The sequence below is a fragment of the Haliotis cracherodii genome, unplaced genomic scaffold (genome assembly GCF_022045235.1).
Source record: "Haliotis cracherodii isolate W230 unplaced genomic scaffold, xgHalCrac1.p SCAF_5, whole genome shotgun sequence".
In the NCBI taxonomy this organism is placed as follows: domain Eukaryota; kingdom Metazoa; phylum Mollusca; class Gastropoda; order Lepetellida; family Haliotidae; genus Haliotis; species Haliotis cracherodii.
The window spans coordinates 20,463,586-20,488,353 of NW_027266308.1; the positions used below are offsets into that span (position 1 = coordinate 20,463,586).

The 24,768-nt window shown below is 40.0% G+C and overlaps 1 protein-coding gene across 2 annotated transcripts; it reads right to left on the reverse strand.

Annotated features, from left to right (window-relative positions):
* Positions 1–817: 817 nt before the first annotated feature.
* Positions 818–24,724, reverse strand: LOC139442304 (mediator of RNA polymerase II transcription subunit 6-like). Of its 2 annotated transcripts, XM_071223095.1 has the most exons (8): positions 24,641–24,724; positions 20,977–21,136; positions 20,292–20,383; positions 18,819–18,901; positions 14,148–14,187; positions 4,496–4,564; positions 2,596–2,736; positions 818–1,968 (listed from the first exon to the last, which is right to left on the reverse strand). In XM_071223095.1, the coding sequence occupies exons 1-8, from the start codon at positions 24,654–24,656 to the stop codon at positions 1,835–1,837; spliced, it is 735 nt and encodes a 244-aa protein (XP_071079196.1). In that variant the 5' UTR covers positions 24,657–24,724; the 3' UTR covers positions 818–1,834. The 2 variants fall into 2 exon arrangements, with proteins under 2 accessions (XP_071079196.1, XP_071079195.1); XM_071223094.1 differs by lacking the exon at positions 24,641–24,724 and having other exon boundaries at positions 20,977–21,155.
* Positions 24,725–24,768: the final 44 nt, after the last annotated feature.

Here is a 24,768-nt window from a genome sequence, read left to right on the forward strand (position 1 = left end):
AGGATTCGCTGTGAATGCTGTATTTTTCAGTAAACTTTTACTGTAGTGGTTTTTGAGATGAGGAACTAGTAGTCTGTGTCTGAAGGAATGAATGTACAGTCAAACATCACTGTGTCGAAGTTAAACAGACCTACGTAAATACTTGGAGTTATCTGAGGTTCGACACAACTGAGAAATAAACAAGGGATACATTTACCGACTGGCAGGAAAACATATGCAACACACGAACAAAAAACTGAAATAAATGTTCAACATTTCTTTCATTATTGATCATCAATTGAATGGTGATGACCGATGAGTCAGGCGAGATCCACTTACCAGAGTAAACATGTGCTGGAAGTACATATCTGGGACTGGAAGGGACTTCCAGACTCAGCCCAGGTTAAATAATGATTGAATAAAGAAAGAATATGTAGGGACCAAGATTTTACTTCGAGACAACTGTGTTTGACTGTACTGTACACAGTTGGAACTATTGCAGCTGTATGACCAGTGCTGCAAACTGTGCGGGGTGGCGGATACAAGATGACCCATGTCACACACACTGACTCCCTCCTCCTCCTCCTCCTCCGTGTAGATACAGGGGACAGGTAGCCACTTATTTTGGCATGTACAGAGTGTCCCATAAATTGCTGCTTTTGTGTCCATTGTAATCTTTCCCTCCCCTCGAACAGCTTGGCCTGACATCAAGTCTGGTTGGCAAGTAATGAAATATGTTTCACCCAACCTGTACTTACATATGAACTGTTTGAAAGTTGATTTGATCCAGACAATATTTTTCCCAGTCATTGGCAATGAGACAGTAGTGTATGTGGCATCAGTTTTATTACTGAGTCTATATACAGCAATGACATGACGGTGATAAGAATGTAAACATACAACACAGATTCTCCAGTAACAAGATGGATATCAATATAATCAAACTACCTTATTACATGAGACATTAACCTAAGAGTAAACTTTCTCAATTGTTTATTCAACGCTGTGTCAATGATTGGAACTGAATTTGCTTTTCAGTGTTAAGTAACCCAGGAGTAACACCTTATCTTTATACCACTCGCAACATATATTCTGCAGATATACTACTTTAATTCCATGTACATCTCCTGCTACCGAGGTGTTCCTGCCATTCTCCAATCTATCTGCCAACTAGTAACAATTATTGTGTCCAGGAGGTCAAGACAAACAGATCTTCACCTCAACTGTGTCCACTAGGTCAAGTCACACTGACCTTCCCCTGAACTGTGTCCACTAAGTCAACTCACTCTGACCTTCACCTCATCTGTGCCCACTAGGTCAAGTCACGCTGACCTCCACCTCAACTGTGTCCACTAGGTCAAGTCACACTGACCTTTACCTCATCTTTGCCCACTAGGTCAATTCATGCTGACCTCCACCTCAACTGTGTCCACTAGGTCAAGTCACACTGACCTCCACCTCATCTGTGTCCACTAGGTCAAGTCACACTGACCTTTACCTCATCTATGCCCACTAGGTCAATTCATGCTGACCTCCACCTCAACTGTGTCCACTAGGTCAAGTCACACTGACCTTCACCTCAACTGTGTCCACTAGATCAAGCCACACTGACTTTCCCCTCAACTGTGTTCACTAGCTCAAGTCACACTGACCTTCACCTCATCTATGCCCACTAGGTCAAGTCACACTGACCTCCACCTCAAATGTGTCCACTAGGTCAAGCCACACTGACCTCCACCTCAACTGTGTCCACTAGGTCAAGCCACACTGACCTCCACCTCAACTGTGTCCATCCAGCCAAATAAACCATGGCCTTCACCTAAACTTTGTCCACTAGGACAAGCCGCACTGATCATCATCGCATCATCTTTGCCTTCTTCTCTGGGGGAGGCTTCATGGCAGCATTGGTGGCTGGGGATGACGAGCTGTTCTTGTCCTCGGCCTTTTCCTGCTTCACCTCCTGCTTCACCTCTGGCTTGGCAGCTTCCTCTGAAACACAGAGCCACACATGGTTTCAAAGCTAGTCCACCGTGGTTGAAAGACTTACTTGCACCTCAAGAACACCTTGACTTCACCCAATGCATATTCATCTCACCCTCACAACCATATAGTCAACTTGACAAATGAAATGAAGTTAAAATGAAACCCTACATATAAAACAAAATGCCTGGAACTACAATTTGCTCTGTTGGTCATTTTGGTAGAGACAGAGGGCATTTATAGGACATTTTCATGATTTCTAAAATTTTAATGACATTCTTCAAGATCATTACCATTTTGAAAAAAATCTGTTGGACATTTTGGATGACATTAAGTCAATGATCTGAAACCTTGTGCATATATTTGAAGTTTCGTAACATCTAACTTTGTTACCATGGAAAAAGGAGAGCTGTTGATTTAGTGTCAGTCTACTAACAGCATCAAGTGAGTCCAAGTAGAGAAAGGCTGATGACAAGATGAGATAATTCTAATTATATTTAGCAGTTAGGACGGCAGATACACCGCAATAAGAGCCATGTTTTAACATTTATGGTAACCATAATAACAATTGTAGAATATAGTAGAAGTTTAATCATGGACTTGACTGGATGAATGTTTAAAAGGCACTACACCTACCTTTGTTTTCTGGATGACTGGGGGCCACAAATTGGGGTGGATACTTCTTGCCCAACTCTCCAAGCAGCAGGTCCACTCTCTGGCGCTGAAACATTGAGCTCGGTTCCTCACGCTTCCTCTTCTCCTTCCCTTCAGGTTTGTCTGCAACGTGTGACATACTAGAACATGGTCCACATGTGACATACACTAGAACATTGTCCACATGTGACATACACAATAACATTGGCCACATGTGACATACACTAGAACATTGTCCACATGTGACATGCACTAGAACATTGTCAACATGTGACATGCACTAGAACATGGTCCACATGTGACATACACTAGAACATGGTCCACATGAGACATGCACTAGAACATTGTCCACATGTGACATGCACTAGAACATTGTCCACATGTGACATGCACTAGAACATTGTCCACATGTGACATACACTAGAACATGGTCCACATGTGACATACACTAGAACATGGTCCACATGAGACATACACTAGAACATTGTCCACATGTGACATGCACTAGAACATTGTCCACATGTGACATGCACTAGAACATGGTCCACATGTGATATACACTAGAACATTGTCCACATGTGACATACGTTAGAACATCATCCACATTTAACATATGCTAGGACATTGTCCACATGTGACATATACTAGAACATTGTCCACATGTGACATACACAATAACATTGGCCACATGTGACATACACTAGAACATTGTCCACATGTGACATGCACTAGAACATTGTCAACATGTGACATGCACTAGAACATGGTCCACATGTGACATACACTAGAACATGGTCCACATGAGACATACACTAGAACATTGTCCACATGTGACATGCACTAGAACATTGTCCACATGTGACATGCACTAGAACATTGTCCACATGTGACATACACTAGAACATGGTCCACATGTGACATACACTAGAACATGGTCCACATGAGACATACACTAGAACATTGTCCACATGTGACATGCACTAGAACATTGTCCACATGTGACATGCACTAGAACATGGTCCACATGTGACATACACTAGAACATTGTCCACATGTGACATACGTTAGAACATCATCCACATTTAACATATGCTAGGACATTGTCCACATGTGACATATACTAGAACATTGTCCACATGTGACATGCACTAGAACATTGTCCACATGTGACATGCACTAGAACATGGTCCACATGTGACATACACTAGAACATTGTCCACATGAGACATACGTTAGAACATCATCCACATTTGACATATGCTAGGACATTGTCCACATGTGACATATACTAGAACATCATCCACTTGTGACATACACTAGAACATCATCCACATGTGACATAGGCTAGAACATTGTCCACATGTGACATATACTAGAACATTGTCCACATGTGACATACACTAGAACATCATCCACATGAGACATACACTTGGACATTGTCCACATGTGACATATACTAGAACATTGTCCACATGTGACATACACTAGAACATCATCCACATGAGACATACACTTGGACATTGTCCACATGTGACATATACTAGAGCATCATCCACTAGTGACATACGCTAGAACATCATCCACATGTGACATACGCTAGAACATTGTCCACATGTGACATATACAAGATCATCATCCACATGTGACATATGCTAGAACATTGTATGGAATGAGACATATACTAGAACATTGTCCACATGTAAGATTGTGGTGATAGTACTTACTGATGTACCGTGGTGACGGTACTAACTGATGTACCGTGGTGACGGTACTGACTGATGTACCGTGGTGATGGTACTAACTGATGTCCCGTGGTGACGGTACTAACTGATGTCCCGTGGTGACGGTACTGACTGACGTAGCCTGGTTTAAGTCTACTGACCTTTCTCTTCCTTGTCCTTGAACTCCCACCAGTAACCTTTGGATGGATTGTACTTGGAGAAGGACTGTGCTGGAAAACAACAGGATCATTTGGTTAATGATGTCTCAACATTGATGATGTGAACAAACATTAATCTAGTTACAGCCATTATGCTTCAAAATTTCAGCCATTTCTACCTGGTTTCTTGAATCTACTTACAGCCATTATCCTTAATATTTTCTTGTTTCTTAGATAATGTTGTGAAATTATTTTTTGGTAAATATTGATGCCAACAGATCAATGACAAAATGATGATGATTTATAAATACAAATTTACTAAACATGCTTAAATCCATTAATGTTTGATATATGTCGAAGACCAGATTTTTAGCCATTGTCATGTAACCTTTGACCTTGTTACAAAGCTGTTCAATCTCAAACATGACCTGTCTCAAAAACAGCCAGCAACAAACATGGTCACAATCCATCAATATTTCCTCGATTCACAACAAAGCATTGACTTTGTAAGTTTCATTGTTAGCCATGTAATCCTGTAAACATCAGCTACATTTGTGATACTGAGGCAGTAACAAATGTATAGTTTTATTTCCATTGCTTGAAAGAACCAAATAATTATCATCAATTCATTATAACATGTAATAACATTAAACAAAAAGTACCAGGGATTTATACTTAAAACTATATATGATTTGAAAGGATTGAGCGGCAATGCATACATATATAACATTTGGAGGGGGATATAGGCGGAAGTCTTTCCCGACAGAAATGTGCATCCAGTATGCACAAATGTATGAAATGGACAGGACAGGGGAACTATTGCATCCCAATCTTACAGTGTAGTACACTACATCATTTCATTACTTTACAGGACCGTCATATTTCCTGTAAGAACACTTGAAATTAATTATCTTACCAATCTTGTACGTTAATTTACCCAAGCTCATTCGTGATACAAGCGGTAAGGTTAAGCATGAACAACTGAATGAATGAATGGAAGACATCTTAAAGCGTTATTTCACCATGCTCAGCTCTTGTGTATATGATGAAAAATATTATATAGAGAGCTGAGTTACATTTATTCTTACTGTTATGTCTGCATGTACTGTATATATTATTACTTTTTCTGCAGACAGCTAGTAACGTAGACATGGTAGATACTTGACACAGCATGGTCCCCACGTGTGGTATGAGCTCAGGCTCATTATTAACTCAGTACATTGTCCATCAAGTGTATGTTTTAGTTTATGTATAGACAAAACAATACTTTTGATATGAATATGCATATTACATAAGTGTAGATACTTGTTTATGGGTAGTATGTGTTTACGTAAATAGAGGTTATCACACGAGTGTGTTTGGGGATGGTAAATATCCTGCATTAGGAATAAACATTGTATTAAGCGAGGCTTGGCGAGCTAAATACATAGTGTTTATTCCTAATACAGGATATTTACCATCCCCAAACACACAAGCGTGATAACCTCTTTATCATATAATGTCATTCTTTAATTCTGTGCTTCAAAATCGCTTTCCCTCTCTCACAAACATTACCGAAACATTGCGAGTTTTCCTGGAATGCGCGCATTAATATTTCATCTGTCACAGGGTAAGTGATGTGTTAGTCGGACAGTGACAGTAGCCAATATAGTTCCAACTAAAAACTGTTTCTTATACAGTGGCGAAGCAACTTATACGCAAAACAACAGTTGTTTTTAATTGCCTTTCACGGCAATCCATCGGTCTGTCCGCTAGAGTAACTGCCCTTTGTCAAAGGGAAGCTACTCTAACCCTAGTCTATGAGACGTCACGACCACGGTCAGACGTTGTTGACAGTCGGTCTGTCCTGTCATTACGTTAAGAAGTGTAGTCAGATGTACACACAGCGACAAAACGAAACAAGGTAACAATTCAAACATATTTTAGCGCAATCCAACTATTTTAATATGTGGAGAAGGTTTTAAGCCGCAGAGGTCTACAGGCACAGATATGGCTACTGATCCCCCTTGGCTAGGCCTTGTGCCCTCGCAAAATTGTTTCAAAATTTATATCTCCAAAGTTGCCAAAACTTATAAAATGTCTTAGCTACGTCACAGTTAGACACTGATTCTCAGTATATTAGACTGTTCTTTTGATAATGATAGCAATTATCCCTGTAGTTTATCCAGATTCCTGATGGTTAATTCTGACTCGATCACCGAATGACGAGGGCGACGCCATGTTTGTTTATAAACAGTGAAAGTAGTCCTACTTGACCTTTGATATTTGCATCTCTATCCGCATATGACCCCAACGGATATCGTTTTTTTCCGTTGGCTTTATCCTGCCGAGAAACCTACCCGTTATATGATAATACTAAATAAACAGTGACCACCATAGCCAGTGCATCTACAACCATGCAAAACACTTTTACTGGTTGACCAAGATAAGTTGAACCAACTCACAAATTGTGTTTGAGACAAGCAGGCAGTGCACAAAAGTGGGGGCAACATATTTGGTTTGTTACAGGTACAGTGAGTGAGTGAGTGGTGTTTAACTCCACTTTTAACATTAATCCAGTTATATCACGGCGTGTCAGCTTAATGTTGGAGGAAAGCCCGAAGTGAGATAGGTCTCAGATGTTAACCACTTCAGTGAAACCACGAGCACGGGTATGGTGCTGCCGAGCCTAGACACATTTACAAGTTCGGAGGGTGTACGCCAGTTGTGCATGTGCAGGTCATGATGAAATTGGCTACGCTCCATGGACACAAGTGTTGCTCATACGACCATTAAGAGATCTACGTGACAAGTCGATACCAGTATTCTTAGCCAAGATACACACATATCCATCGTACTATTTGTCGTGGACCACCTGCTTCCCCTTTCTTCACAATGGTACGTGCCAATGGGCAGACCTCCTACATAGACATACGGGGTCAATTGTCAGGTCCAGAATCAACTTATCCTGGATTATAAGTAGTGGATAACTGGTGGTAAATTCGACGACCCATGGTTATATTATATAGGATTAAAAGTGAATCAGGCATAGTCTTATGCCTATGAATTGTAAGTGGATATCTGTGTTTATAATATACTTACCACCAAAAGAAATGTGAACCATAGAAACATACAGAGAACAACGTACATTAAAAGGAGATGTTTCCAATGTGTACCACTTAATGACAAAACTAACAGTCAAGTGTTATCACAGCGTGTCTTTATTCTTATCACAATATGCTGCATGTGGTTTCCAAACTTTACAGGCTAATCCTGCACGAGACAAATACTGCATCTCAAGTCATGGATCTATGACGTCACATGTGGTTCGTTCATTATGCATTATCTAAGATGTCTTGAATATTAGTAATTCTTCATATATTAACCAGCGTGTATGGTCCTCGCGTTTCTTTTGGCGGTGAGTATATATTATACAAATAATTACTCTTGATCAGTATGTGATAACAAGGACCCTTGTCCCCAACCCCTGAGGTCATGGAGGTGGTTTGACTAGACGGAGGAGTAATCATTCGTTTAGTTATACCAGAATTCACATCAAAGTCTATGATGCCTTTAAACTATTCAGTTTTACTAGTGTGACTTAGCTGCCAACAATCAAATGTTAGTACCAGACACCATCTTGTTATCAGGTCTGTATTCACCATGTGACAGGTCAATACTGATCATGTGATGAGTCAATATTCGAGGTCAGTGTCAGTCACATGATTTGGGGGTCTACATTGACATATATCGTTTCAACACATGGTATGGATTAACTAATGCAATATTGTTAATAGAGGCATAACAATGTGTTATATCTGTTAACTGTGGATCTGATTGTTTCGGTGTTTTTACGTTACATGCCAACTGGGGAAAACATATTGGTTGTTAAAGAACAAAGTTTCTGTTGTCTGTCATCACTGTTTGATATCATGAACACTGGATTAGGAATTTTTCTAGGAGATAAAAACTAAGCGCCCTAGGCAGGCAAATTGGGGAAAAGGCTTTGGAGTGTTTTTTTAATTCCAATTTTCCAATTCTGAAGTATTTCAACATTGCATTAAATGCAATTGCCTAAATCTAATCATAAAGTCTTTTGAATGGTGCTGGTATCAGTGAGTGTATAAAGTCACCCCTACAAACGTACACCTTTTAAGATATTACTATTCTCTATTATATAGTGAATTTGGGACCATTTTATTTGACTGACATCTGCCTCTGAGAAGGTCTTCATACTTCCCTGCAACTCTATACACAGGTAGGTATTTTTTTTATATGCAGAGATTAAGATTACGGTGCGTATTTGGTCGTAAACTAAGCCATAAGGAGCAATCAGCTGTACACGGTTCTCAGAATCTACCGGTGATTTGGTTAATAATTACCCAATAATATAACTTGAAAGAAGTTTGATAAAATAATCGAAAGAATTGAATCTGAAACTATTATTTCATTCTGAATAATATTTTCCAATATCATGTTATTTTTGTAGTATTTTACTATATATATTTGAAATAAATTAATAACCATAAGCCAAGCACTTCGGTTCAGCTGATCGCTATTGCGTATGGAACAATTTGACCAATCACGCTGATGCTTCCGCACTCCCGATAGTGAAAACCTTACTCTGACAAATAGTCAAACTACAACAAATATGACTTTCAGCGAGTCAAAGTATGGCATTTATGATATATATATATATATATATATCCATTCTTGATCCACTAAAGTTCATTTCAAGGCGTCAATAGCGGTAATATGACCTTGGTTGCTGTAAATGACGGTGAATTGTGTGATTTCCTGATCACTTCACATGCGATTTTGACCAATGAAAATAAAACAAACAATATTGAATGTAATTTTGATTAAAATTAATAAAATAGATTACAAAGGTAAGTCCAGTTAAATAATGAACTGTTTTTATAACCAGACAGTGTAATTACATGACTAGTTTGCATACTTCATTACGGATTTGTTGACATGGTATTTCCGGTGTTGCGTGCTCACAGTTATTTCTGTGTTGGGGGGAAAAACATCAAAACTCTTCAACCCTGCATAAAAAACGACCCCCACCCCCCCTTGAAAGCCCCTCATTTGATCTATGAAAGACTCACCTTATACACAGCGATATACGGTAGACATACAGCAGCAGGACTATCATATCTCAACTGACATTCCAACCTTCTGATTCCATGACCGCATGTGTCATTGTCCCCAACAATACATCCTAATATGTCAAACCTTGAGTATGTACTTGCATAGTATGTGTACTGATGTGCACTGATGGATGTACTGCAGGTGTATGGATATTGTGTTGTTACTGTTGTATCTGGTATCTCACACAAAGCAAGTAACATATATCTGTGTTCATGGTCGTCATCACAAACACAGATGTATAAGTCTTTGTGCACTTTCTTTTTAGTTAGATATTCTAACCAGTTTCTGAAAAGATGATGCTATAATTCAAAAATATGTTTTCAATTCTATAATCATACACTAAATCTTTCCATTCCATGCCATGAAGAAATCTAAATCACATTCTGTTCCAACACATATTCATTAAGTTTCATCTCTCTGGACCTTGAGTTTCTTTCATATAACATAGTTTTAAAACTTAAGAAGTTGTAAAGGCAATTGACATGGTTATTTGTATGATCATGCTTGTTTCTATGAGAAACTGTCAGTTGTACAAGGGCCAGTGTCACATTATACATTCTATAATACTGTTGTATAGGGACCAGTGTCACATTATACATTCTATAATACTGTTGTATAGGGACCAGTGTCACATTATACATTCTATGATACTGTTGTATAGGGACCAGTGTCACATTATACATTCTATGATACTGTTGTATAGGGACCAGTGTCACATCATGCATTCTATAATACTGTTGTATAGGAACCAGTGTCACATCATGCATTCTATAATACTGTTGTATAGGGACCAGTGTCACATTATACATTCTATAATACTGTTGTATAGGGACCAGTGTCACATCATGCATTCTATAATACTGTTGTATAGGGACCAGTGTCACATCAAACATTCTATAATACTGTTGTATAGGGACCAGTGTCACATCAAACATTCTATAATACTGTTGTATAGGGACCAGTGTCACATTATACATTCTATAATACTGTTGTATAGGGACCAGTGTCACATTATACATTCTATAATACTGTTGTATAGGGACCAGTGTCACATTATACATTCTATAATACTGTTGTATAGGGACCAGTGTCACATCATGCATTCTATAATACTGTTGTATAGGGACCAGTGTCACATCAAACATTCTATAATACTGTTGTATAGGGACCAGTGTCACATTATACATTCTATAATACTGTTGTATAGGGACCAGTGTCACATCATGCATTCTATAATACTGTTGTATAGGGACCAGTGTCACATCATGCATTCTATAATACTGTTGTATAGGGACCAGTGTCACATTATACATTCTATAATACTGTTGTATAGGGACCAGTGTCACATCATGCATTCTATAATACTGTTGTATAGGAACCAGTGTCACATCATACATTCTATAATACTGTTGTATAGGGACCAGTGTCACATCATGCATTCTATGATACTGTTGTATAGGGACCAGTGTCACATCATGCATTCTATAATACTGTTGTATAGGGACCAGTGTCACATTATACATTCTATAATACTGTTGTATAGGGACCAGTGTCACATTATACATTCTATAATACTGTTGTATAGGGACCAGTGTCACATTCTGCATTCTATGATACTGTTGTATAGGGACCAGTGTCACATCATGCATTCTATAATACTGTTGTATAGGGACCAGTGTCACATCATGCATTCTATAATACTGTTGTATAGGGACCAGTGTCACATCATGCATTCTATAATACTGTTGTATAGGGACCAGTGTCACATCATACATTCTATAATACTGTTGTACAGGGGTGTCTAACTACTGAAGTGTGATACAGTGGCTAGCATTTCCTTATTTCTGTCACATTTTGAGGGTTTATTTCCTTACTGTCATGCATTATTACTCATATATATAGTTCTGTGATTTGAATCATAAGTCAAGTACAATGTACATATGTTGAAAAACACCACCAAAATATTTAGACTTGTGAAAACCCCAACCAGAAAAATGTTTTGTCCTCAACTACTTTGAGCCATGACACAGCTTGACTTCCCATTGTTTCACAATGAGTGGTGGTCTCCTGACATCAATGCACATCCTGCATGACTGTTAGATAACATACACATACATACCAGGACCAGACTAATAGCATTTCCTAATTTTCCAGGCCAGAATACACGTTAATCAAATTTTAATATCTTAATAAAAAACACCATCACACTGTTGCTACCAAGTACACTCAAAGTGAGCTGAAAGCTGAGGTGCATTTTTATTGCTGGTCAAGGAGTGAGTGAGTGAGTATGGTTTTATGCCACTTTTAGCAATATTCCAGCAATATCACGGCAGGGGACACCAGAAATGGGCTTCACACATTGTACCCATGTCGGAAATTGAACCCTGGTCTTCGGCGTGAGGAGCGAGTGCTTTAACCACTAGGCTACCCGACCGCCCCTGCTGGTCATGGAGGCTATGTATACATTGATAAAAGAAATGGACCCTTGTTACAAAGTGATGTATCACAATTAGTGATAATAAGATGTAGACGGTGGTCTGTTGATGAGAGGACAGTATGATCTCAATGTGAGTTATGTACAGATATTTCTGACTACAAGATATTAAATTGTCACAAACTAGTCATTGCTAACTGTTAGTTTGAACTAACTTTAAGCAATAAAGTTTAACTTTGTTTTACTGGCATGAACAAATATGACCTCACTGTTGCTACAAATCATATTGATATTTCAAATTCAGACCTTGTGCTTTCTTTAAGGATTGTTGTTCCTTTTCTGTGTATTTAACATTTACAAATTGTATATAGTTTAGTGGAGAGATCTTATACTAAGTTTGTGACTGTTTTCCTTTGATAAATGCACAGAAAAGAAATACAATCCTTATACAATTTAGTTACAATTGAGTGAGTGAGTTGGGTTTAACGCAGCTTTTAACATTATACCAGTTATATCGCGGTGTGTCAGCTTAATGTGGGAGGAAAGCCCGAAGTGATGCAGGTCTCAGACGTTAACCACTTCGGTGAAACCCACGAGCACAGGTATGGTGATGACAAACCTAGAAACATAATCGGGGCGAACCTGCATTCGAACCCACAATCATAGTTTCTGGTGTGTCTAAGGGATATAATTCTACAAAGAGAATCACGGCGCCTTAGACGACTGGGCCACACGTGCCCTCATGTACTTACGAACTTAATCATCGTTAATCGTCAAAATATCTTAGTCGGGTACAATTGGCATTGCAAGGATACATGCTGTTTACTGTCTATGCCCTGTCACACGAACGTTATAGCTTGAATATAGAGATACCTTTCACAAAGATGTCAGGGACCTTAATATTTTCTAGGTCGTATTAATAATCAATTGTATTTCAGTAACGCTTCAAAATAGTTTTAGAAAGATCTTAGCAATTAAAGAAAGATAGTAATGTAAGCTGGTGATAAAGGTAAAGCAAATGAAAGGCAAACAAGCGCTGAAACAGAAGGCTGTTTGGAAGATATGACTACAAAGAAATCATATACTACATGCTGCTCTTATTGCAAGAATTGTTTTCTTTGAAATGTTTCATTGATTTATTGATAGTTGTACCCTTGTACTTGTGGGGCTGTCTCATACGAGAGAGTCCCCGATACCATGTTTAGGCATTGTTTTACACCGAACTCAGCAAATATTCCAGCTATATGACAGCGGTCTGTAAATAATTGAGTCTGGACCAGAAAATCCAGTGACTGACATCACACATTTGGGACATGTATAAACCATGTCGCGAAGCCTGACCACCCGATCCTGTTGGTCGCTTTTTACAGCAAGCATGGGTTGCTGAAGACCTATTCAAACCCGCATCTTCATGGGTAAAACATTCTTTCAAATGTTTCAAGTCGCTGCACTGACGAGTGAGGTCATGGGGAATTCCTTTGACAAAGTACTTCAGGGTTGAAAGTCTTTCTAAAGTTATCGAAAAATAACATTCAATTTTGAAAGTCAGCCAATCAGAATCACAGATTGTAATTATTAGAAGAAAATTCGTCTTTTAAAAATTGGTGTAAAAATTAGGAATATATATTTATATTTTGATTTTCTGCAATGAACAAATCTGAGTCCTTTTCTGCAATGAACAAATCTGAGTCCTCTCAGGATTATGCGGCTAGACCTGCTCCTCATACAAAATTCAGGTTGTTATAATGTTCTACTTTCTCCACTAAGAGTACTAATATGTAGAGAGTTGAATGGAACATAGTTGAAACAACAAGAGGCAGCAGAAGATGACAAATACCCCCGGCCCCAACAATAGCAAAACACACCATGTCAGCCCCTGGTTAATACAGGTACCAAGTTTGGATAAAACATTTTTCACGGTTATGAAAAGGTTATGTAAGTTCTGCTCCGGAAAACAAAATATGGACCAATGGACGGATGGATAGACAGAACAGATGATGATCCCCCTGCATCATATGGGGGATGAAAGAAAAGCCATTGGTCATGTTGGACACGCTGTGAATTTTATTTGAAACTGTAAATACCTACCTTCTTCAAATGCAGACTGGAGATTGTGTACAGTATTTAGCTAAAACGAGAAAGAAGAAAGTACATAAACATTCAGAAGGACATTCTTATGACATCAGTTGTACAGATACATTCAGTGAATTCAGAATACTATGTCATAGAAGAAGGGACTCAAACTATGGGCTTCACACAATGTAGCCACAAAAGTGACATCTAGCCTCGGACAAGCTAAGACTTTAACAACCAAGCAGCCTATTCACATGTATGTCTTAGCCGAGATAAATCTTAGACTTATGACCAAAATTACAAATGCAATAACAGCTATTCTTGAAGCTGTCTTCAACCTACAGCAACATTAATTCATCTGACTGATGAAACAAATCTTAGCTAAGACAGTGAAATTATTCTGGAAACAACATTCACCACCCATTTTGAGACTAAGTCCAAATCGTTTACATGGAAATCGAGAAAAATAGAAATGCCTCAAATCCGCAAACAGCAAAAGGCACCGTTTCAGGCTCTGTTTGATACATCTGCCTATTTCTGTTTAAAATTTTGAACGGTTTTCGAGTTGTGCTCTAGGAAACAAAATGATTATGAACAGAGACCAGGAGATCATGTGCATTGTTGAATGATTTTGTTAAAGGAAGCTTTACTGATCATCAAATCAGGGAAAACTTTTGAAAGACCAGAAAAACATTTTCCTTTCTTTGCCAGGGGCTTCAAACAAACTAAAGTTCAAGAACATCTGGATGTAGATCATAAGCTTGGCATCTATTGGCGGCTTCATCTGCTGAGTTCAGGAAGGATGGAAGGATTCTGGCGTAGGAAAATTAATTTGGGAGTGAGTGAGTGAGTTTGGTTAAAAGCCACTTTGAACAGTATTCCAGTATCTACCACGGCATGCCAGCATGATGTGAGAGGAATGCCTGAAGTGATACTGGTCTTTTACAGTATGGGAATTTGTGCAAGATGTCTGCAGTGCTGTTGTTGACTTCACAAGTCCCACTAAAGATAACGACCGAAAGGCTGTCATTGATGGTTACAAAGAGATCTGGGGATTCCCAAACTGTGGCGGTGCCATCGATGGGACTCGGCACATGCCCATGCTGACTGTCTGCAAGGGCACGTGGCGTTGCAATCAATGGGACTCGGCACATGCCCATGCTGACTGTCTGCAAGGGCACGTGGTGTTGCAATCAATGGGACTCGGCACATGCCCATGCTGACTGTCTGCAAGGGCACGTGTCGGTGCCATCAATGGGACTCGGCACATGCCCATGCTGACTGTCTGCAGGGGCACGTGTCGGTGCCATCAATGGGACTCGGCACATGCCCATGCTGTCTGTCTGCAAGGGCACGTGGCTTTGCAATCAATGGGACTCGGCACATGCCCATGCTGACTGTCTGCAAGGGCACGTGTCGGTGCCATCAATGGGACTCGGCATATGCCCATGCTGTCGTGGCGTTGCAATCAATGGGACTTGGCACATGCCCATGCTGACTGTCTGAACAGGCAAGGCTATGGTACTCCATAATCCTGCCAGCTGTTTATCCCTTTACTGATATACAGTGGTCCCTCGATATACCGCTGTCATCGGGGTCCAAGAAACCGACCCCGCATTCTAGGACAGAGCGTTGTACAGATATTCCTTGCTGAGGTTCACATTACGTAATGATGGTAGTGAATGGAACAGTGGCGCAATTATTTCACGGTGGCATTGGACATGTAGATGTATGTAACACTGATCGTGGACGATGATTCAAACTGATAGAAATACTTTGTGTAAGTTAATCAAAGTAGTCTGTATTATTTGACGACTGGATGTTATACATGTAGAATCTAAATAAGTGTTGTTATATTTTTACACGGTTATTTGAGCGATTTACAACAATCAAACACAAACACAAACGTAGATTTGAGTGGATAAGAGATATATTAATTCTGTTAATAATGATAATTATGCAAAGGGAAAATTGCACTCATACCATGCAACTGGTGCGTGTACATGACGTAATGCATGAACACATTTCTATTTACTAAAAAAGTCACTAATTTTCAATTGTTTCTGACTGTCACGTTCCTCGGTTCTCAGTTGTGACAGTATGCAGCGGACTTGCATCACGTGTAGCTGTTCGTATTTGTCACTTTTTTCTAAGTGCCGCAATAAAAGCTCGGCCCCATTAATAGCATCTCGAAGGGAGGGTGCCATTTGCTGAACACTGTTTGCACTGTCGCTGTTTTCCTCTTCCTCTTCATCGTCGATGATTTCGACGGGCGTTGCTGCGGCAACAAACTCTTGGTCGTTGAGAAGTTCGGCAATCGGCAGGTCGTCATCGCACGCGTTCCACATCATGGCTGTCCTTTGGGATACATCGATGCTGTTCTCCTTAGCATAGTCGCGGAACTTTTGTACAGCATCGATGACAAACAGCGCTGCATCCAGTGTAGAGTCCGTTGCCCCTTTATTTCGCTTCTTCTGCAATCCCCCGATCTCCTCACAATCTCCAACTTGTCTTTACGCCTGTCGCTTAGATTTACTCGCAGTGGTTGCCATGATTGAAATGGTAAAGACTAATGAACTAAGATTTATTTTATACCCTTCGTAATTACGCTATTTAAACAATGAAGTTCCAATGTTTTTTATAGGTCTCTCACGGTTACTCAAGTCCGGATTAAATACTGGAAGCCATTGTTTCGATTGTTGTTATTGCATTACGCGCGGCCAGGTTTGAAGTTCGAAGACATCTCACATGTTACTAATAACAACAAGCTGAGATGAGTATTAAATCGTTGCTGTGATTTAATTTTATGTGAGTTTAATGCCAGATCTGTGGACGATATGTTTTTTCACAAACGGAACAAAAGGCAGAATGGTTTCGATCACATGCAGCCGGATACAATGAACATAATTGTTTTACAAATACACACGTGTACATCGACTTGGAATTAAATCTAATCAGTTTATTTGTAACTTTATTTGCTTTAACGCGCTTAAACACGCTTTTAGGGGAAAATTCTTCATGCATTTTTGGGTGCCATGGTTTACCCTGCGGTACATCGAGGAGTGTTAAGTCAAGGGACCACTGTATATGTGGAATGGTCAAGAGTATATGGTGCTCAGACAAGGAATTCAAGATGCCTGTTACATGAGTGGCAGATGCCTCCTATTAGATTACACCCAGATCTGATCTGTCCCAAAACAATTCAACTACAGGCTAAGCTGAGCTAGGATGACCATTCGACCGGGTGAAGGGAAGGTGGAGATGTCTCCAGAAGTGACTTGATGTGTCTGTTGAATTGCCACTAGTGTGAAAACAGTATATGTTGTATTTCATAATCTGTGCTAGATGTGCATAGTAAGTGAGAATGGTTTTAGCAATACTCCCGCAATATCAGGGCTGGGGACACAGGAAAATGGCCTTCATAAGTTGTACTCAAGTTGGAAATTGAACCCGGGTCTTCTGCATGACGAGCCAACACTTTAACCACTAGTCTACCCTACCGCCGCAGATGTGCCGATGAGGATTTAGAGGATAGGAAAGATGTACAGTGGAAAGATGATGAGTTTCAGATTGTAGTGTCTTTGCACAATGACTTAGCTCATAACTTTGTTCCTACATAAACACATGTGGAAAATATGGCTTTAATATTCTGACATAACACGATTCAGATGTTCTTCAAGAAAAAAGTAGTAACTGATTTATGTGTCTTTTATGGATGGAAACATGTCTGTCAGTGAAATAACTGAAGCTGAACATGTTAACTGCAGGCAAATACCAAAAAATAGAGATAAAATTAATCAAAATGAAATGGGGGTTTGGGGGAGCAACATGCTGAATATTATTTGCTGCGAATTCCGCTGCTCAATAACAATGTATATCATGCTGATCATGTTCTACTGAAGGTAAAAGCCACCTCTCTTCTGGCACTGAGGCATAATCATGATTCACAGACCATAAGCAAATAAGCAAACCTGTTACTAAAGTGTTTGGCTGATCACACACACAAAATACATGGCATGTAAATATACTCATGTGCAAAAATACTTTTGCAAGATTTGTGTTGCTCATGTAGATATACACCTGATGTATTGTTGCTACATGAGCAAATGTGTTCACATGACCCATTTGCATATAGTGAGTAAATTTACTTATGTGTGTACTGATACTCACATAAGTAACACTGTCATGTTTATTTCGGATTTAGCAAAGCAGTGGTGTATTTAATATGCATGATAATACAGTGATTGAATATGGCGTAACACCGCTTTTAGCATTCCTGCCATATCATGGCAGCGGACACCAGAAATGGGCTTCACACTTTGTACCCATGTGGGTAATTGAACCCAGGTTTTTGGCAAGACGTGCAAACCACTCCGCTATCCTATAATACAGACGAACCCGGTACCTAGATCATTAGTGATGTTGTCAAAACAGTTACAGGGTACCTGAACAAACATCGCCCCCTATTAAAAATACTTATTTCTTTTCTAAATTTACAAAAGAAATACAACATTTGGTGACTAGCAAACACTAGGCCATGTCACCTCCCTAGGCATTGTGGGTAACAATCACAGAACAGTTCACAACATTCTCCATTACATTGAAGAGTGAACTTAGTGTAATTGGGGTGGTTACTGCAACACAGGTAAGTGGAGAGGAGAAACACTATGTAAGCTCTTTACATACCAATCTGGAGTTTACGACAGAGCCGAGGTCCGGTGCCTGGTACACAATCCCTCCAATGATGTAGTACATGGCCAGTGGGCTCACTAGAACAACACATGGGACATCAAGTAGCGTGGCACAGAAAACAAATGCTGGCAAGTAGTAGGAAATACATGGGTTAGTTGTGTTTGTAAATAACTGCATTAAGTTGAGAGGTTTAAATGGAGGTGGAGGAAGGTGGACAGAGAGGTTAAAGGAGTCAAGGAAGGTGAACAGTGAGGTTAAGGAAGGTGGCCAGAGAGGTTAAGGAAGGTGGACAGAGAGGTTTAGGGAGTCAAGGAAGGTGAACAGTGAGGTTAAGGAAGGTGGACAGTGAGGTTAAGGAAGGTGGGCAGAGAGGTTAAGGGAGTCAAGGAATGTGGACAGAGAGGTTAAGGGAGTCAAGGAAGGTTGATGATGAGGTCAAGGAAGGTGGACAGAGAGATTAAGGGAATCAAGAAAGGTGGACAGAGAGGTTAAGGAAGGTGGAAAGAGAGGTAAAGGGAGTTAAGGAAGGTGGACTGTGAGGTTAAGGAAGGTGGACAGAGAGGTTAAGGGAGTCAAGGAAGGTGAACAGTGAGGTTAAGGAAGGTGGACAGTGAGGTTAAGGAAGGTGGGCAGAGAGGTTAAGGGAGTCAAGGAAGGTGGGCAGAGAGGTTAAGGGAGTCAAGGAAGGTGGACAGTAAGGTTAAGGGAGTCAAGGAAGGTGAACAGTGAGGTTCAGGAAGGTGGACAGTGAGGTTAAGGAAGGTGGGCAGAGAGGTTAAGTGAGTCAAGGAAGGTGAACAGTAAGGTTGAGGAAGGTGGAAAGAGAGGTAAAGGGAGTTAAGGAAGGTAGACAGTGAGGTTAAGGAAGGTGGGCAGAGAGATTAAGGGAGTCAAGGAAGGTGGACAGAGAGGTTAAGGAAGGTGGAAAGAGAGGTAAAGGGAGTTAAGGAAGGTGGACAGTGAGGTTAAGGAATGTGGGCAGAGAGGTTATGGGAGTTAAGGAAGGTGGACAGAGAGGTTAAAGGAGTCAAGGAAGGTGGACGGTGAGGTTAAGGAATGTGGGCAGAGAGGTTATGGGAGTTAAGGAAGGTAGACAGAGAGGTTAAAGGTGTCAAGGAAGGTGGACGGTGAGGTTAAGGAATGTGGGCAGAGAGGTTATGGGAGTTAAGGAAGGTGGACAGAGAGGTTAAAAGAGTCAAGGAAGGTGGACGGTGAGGTTAAGGAAGGTGGACAGAGAGATTAAGGAATGTGGGCAGAGAGGTTATGGGAGTTAAGGAAGGTGGACAGAGAGGTTAAAAGAGTCAAGGAAGGTGGACAGTGAGGTTCAGGAAGGTGGACAGAGAGGTTGAGGGCAGATCTGATGTTTTGGCAGTGAAATTTTGGTGGGGATGTTAAGAAAATCATCAAGGCTAGAAAAGAGGTGAAGGGGTTAGAAAGGGATCCAAAGCATTTAAGAGTAGTACTGACCTTGTGTGGGTGACTGCCGGAACTGCTTCCTAATGACATACAGGATAGGTTCCTGTACATGCAGTAGGATGTACTCCAGTCCAGTCATATTGCTGCAACAGAATATTAATGCTGTTATCAATGACCACAACACAGTCAGTTACAAGAATGTTACCTTCTGTTATTATGGCCTCTTTCTCTATCAATCACTGAAAGAATCCGCATAAGGGAAATCAAATTTGGGATTCTAACTTTTCTGCCAATTAAATTTGTATGCAGAATATTCTTTTTTTATGAACTGAGTAGGATAGAGCACCAGGTTGTCTGAGGACAGAACACCATGTCTGAGTAGGAGAGAACACCATGACTGAGTAGGACAGAACACCATGTCCAAGTAGGACAGAACACTATGTCATAGTAGGACAAAACACAATGTCCATGTAGGAGAGAACACCATGTCTGAGTAGGAGAGAACACCATGTCTGAGTAGGAGAGAACACCATATCTGAATAGGAGAGAACACCATGTCTGAGTAGGAGAGAACACCATATCTGAATAGGAGAGAACACCATGTCTGAGTAGGACAGAACACCATGTTGTCTGAGTGTATTGCATATCAGGCTACTACATGTCTGGCTATCAGCTTTAATTTATTAAGTATCCAGATATTGAGAGTGATTATCAAGCGTCAAGGTTGAAACTCTACCTGAGATGTTCGACACCAAGTCGCTGCATCTTGATGATCTCGTTGTTGCATGTGCGGTCGTAGAATGGATTGCTCCGTTCAGAGAAGTAGTCAAGGACATTAGACTGGTTGAGGAGAGGTATCCAGGCACTGTCGTACCATGACACATGGAGGTGGTTCTCTGAAATTACAAGAAGCATTGGAATTTCATGAAGATATCAGAGAGAAACAGTCAGCCAATGCACTCACTGTTTCTCCTTGTTAAGTTAGACTAATATTACTTCATTATTTTAATCAACCATTACCTGGTTGAAACAGAACCATTACCTGGTAAATGTATGTGTTTATTTATTTGTCACAATCAGCTGCAGTTTTTCATAAATGAGGCCCTGAAGAGTTTAGTTAGGCCCTGCAGCTTCTAAAATCTGTAGCAATTTTTTATTTTGAACACAGTCTCGGGGAATGGAACCTGTGTCATCAGCAGGAAGAGACAATGCCTGAACCACTGGTACACCTGTACTAGTATTGGAATTATCAATGATGAGTTGGGGACAGAAATAGGTAGGGCTGGCTATCCATAGATTAGAGATCACTACCTAAATATTGGCCAATTATTGATAAATATCTGAGAAGTAACTTTAGCTAATATGCAAGAAAGTCCCGAAAGAAATCAACATATGTCATGCCACAGGTGAGCAGTGACACATATGTGCATGGATTACTTTATGGACATTTGAGATAGATGTATAACAAAAAACAGTTCCTTTTCATCTTCGACAATTGACATTATTGACAATAACAGGTCTGTTTTGATAAAACTAAACTTTATTTCATCACAATGGTTTATATAAATTATTATTGATGAGAACAATTTCATATCGATAATCATTAATATTTCTTCCCATCTTTTTAGCCAGCCCTATAACTTGGCATCCTTGTTAAACGTCTACACTTTTGGTGAGCACCTTTAGAATACAGTACCACAACTTCTCGTGAGGATGATCTCTGCCGTGGGTCACATGTCACAAGACAAGCAACCAGTTTCAGTGAGAATCCGTCGGACGCCAACCCGCGACCTTCGGATTGTTAGCCCGACAGCTAACCGACTGAGCTACGTTCACACTGTTAAACTTAGTGCAAATTTACCTAGTCATGCCTATGACGTTACGGAACTGAACGAAAAGGGTCGAATAGGTGACGGACACTTAGGAAGGTTACGGGTAGGCATGGTGTCTCGTGACTTTAGTCTACGGACACTTACGAATGATCCCGATGCCATTTGGCACACTCGTCACATTCCTTAATCTACAAGATACCGGGTGGTGAGGAATGAGCCGATATGCCACGAACTGAAAACGGCTCCAGGCATCAGACGTCCAACTCGCAAGTGCGCATGAATGATATGGTATTTAATCATTCGTCGGGTGACTTTTGTGACAGAAAAGTGTGGTAGGGAACACTGTAAGGATGATGTGGATAATAGTTAGGAACGATGGAGGAATAAGCATGACTAGTGACGACACAATGGTGAGTTTGATTTTGAATCAGTACTGAAAAATGTAGCCGGTGAAAGTGGCTTGTGTGAATGTTTCAGAACAGTTTCCAGTAGCCAAAATATTCGACACAAAACCATTTCATCCTTTTTACTCAACGTTTTTGTGGGAAGAATATAAGGAGCCGCTATATAATCTATATAATCTATAATAGCCACTAAACGAGTACCTAACCCTAATGATCGTAAAGGGGTGATTGATCGTAAAGGGGATCCAAGGGCTAAGGATAGAGTTCGGGGTAACCTACCCTAACACTGGCGACATTTGGATTTGTTAGCACCAATTAAATATCAATAACAAACTACATTCTTGTGCATAATAATGAAAATTAATGCACCGAAAAAATAATATATGTGTATTAGTTCCCATTTATAACCCTTTTAGCCACTTGAATTACGAGAAAAACGAAATAAAAAATATATAAAAAATAAAAGTGCTTTCGTAAACTAGTGCTTGCTGTAAAATGTGCTGCCGCAGGCTATATTCAGTAAACAAATATTCAAAACTCTCCACAGCGCTTGGCGTATTCAATGACATTTCGTGTAGAGATGATAGATCACTGGGAGGAACTTATGAACACTCGATGACCCCTGACGTCACAAGGCATTGTTTCGCTGGTGTGACTGGCAACAAAATACAACAAATTACGTCATAGGGTATGATCACATGTTTGAAAAGTTTGTGGTACTGTATTCTAAAGGTAGGCAGCACCAGTGGCATTGCAGTCTGGGTTACATACGTTTGAGTAATATCACCGTTTGGTGTTATCATCAGGTAAATAGTCATCAAACCAAACAAGTTAAAGGGATGATATTTGCCAAAGGACCTTCAAGTAAGTCATCAGCTTCACAGAATACGAGGGCATACAGATCAAGTCCAAAGGGTAGTTAAAGAATATGTTTATTTCAGGGTACTACACTTCTTTACATATACCATGGACACTGGTTATGGCCGTCAGTAAGGTAGATGAAGACAGATGTTTGAGGACATCAACATGATCAATGTAACATTTCACTTCCTACAGTACATTAACCAGTTGTCATTTGATACTGTCATTTGCCTAAAATGTACATACTGAGGTTCTAGAATATACATAATATATGGTGTCTTTTCTGGCATCAATCTTTAACTGATTAAAGTTCATTTTCACAAGAGACCATACACCAAGTTTCTCTGATCTTCATCAAATATGGGAAGTGAAAGCTATGAAGCCTACCAAATCCCCTTCAGTACAAAGGGTGCATTCTGGCTTTAGTCATCGTCTATAAATAATGCATGATTAACATGGGTATTTCCTCCTCCAGGGGACCAAATCAGAATTGCACAACAGATATTATTTCAACTGTCCTAACTAAAATGTGTTATATATTAAGTGAGTGAGTGAGTGAGTGAGTATGGTTTTACACCACTTTTAGCAATATTCCAGCATTATCACGGTGGGGGAATCCAGAAAATGGACTTCACACATTGTATCCATGTGGGGAATCAAACCCGGGTCTTCGGCATGACAAGCCAAAGCTTTAACCATAGGCTACCCCACCGCCCCCGAGTTATTAAGTTATTTTTAAACTGCTTGTAAACACTTGATACATTTAGAACCTCTATTAATGTAATTGTTTATTTTTTCTGAAACATTTCATTGTGCACAAACGTGTCAGTATTGAAATTACATCAAAACCATATTAGCTACATAATGCAGGTCTAAGGTGTGTTGGGAGAAGGTCATTTCACAACGATAGGGACTTATAAACAGTCAACATGAAGAAACTAAAGTGTTACAACAAATTGAAAACATTCACTTATGGTTACTATTGTTGTCGATTCTGTGTCACAGACCCGGACAGGTCACGGAATCCCCCAAACGTGTTTTTATATTTAGGCAGACCAGAAATACCGCGAACATGCGTCAACATAAGGATTCCACCCGCACGCTTACGTGGTAGCAAGCAAACAAACAACGCATGGATATTAGGTGCGTTGTTTTCCTTAATCGTACCCGGACATGTGTATCTGTTGTGGGTTATTAGCCTAGAAAAATAGCAACGAACACGGGTGTTATTGCACTGGGGAACATTCCTCGTTCTAATATGTCACGTGCTGGTGTCCCTTTTTCTGAAAAAAAGTACGCCTACCATTTGTTTTGTCCATTTTCCAAAGGGAATCACGCGCGGAGTTTGCAACGCCGAAAGAAAATGGCGGATGATGTCGCGAAGGGAATTCCCACTTCTAATTTTAGTAGGGACACATATGATACAAAAGC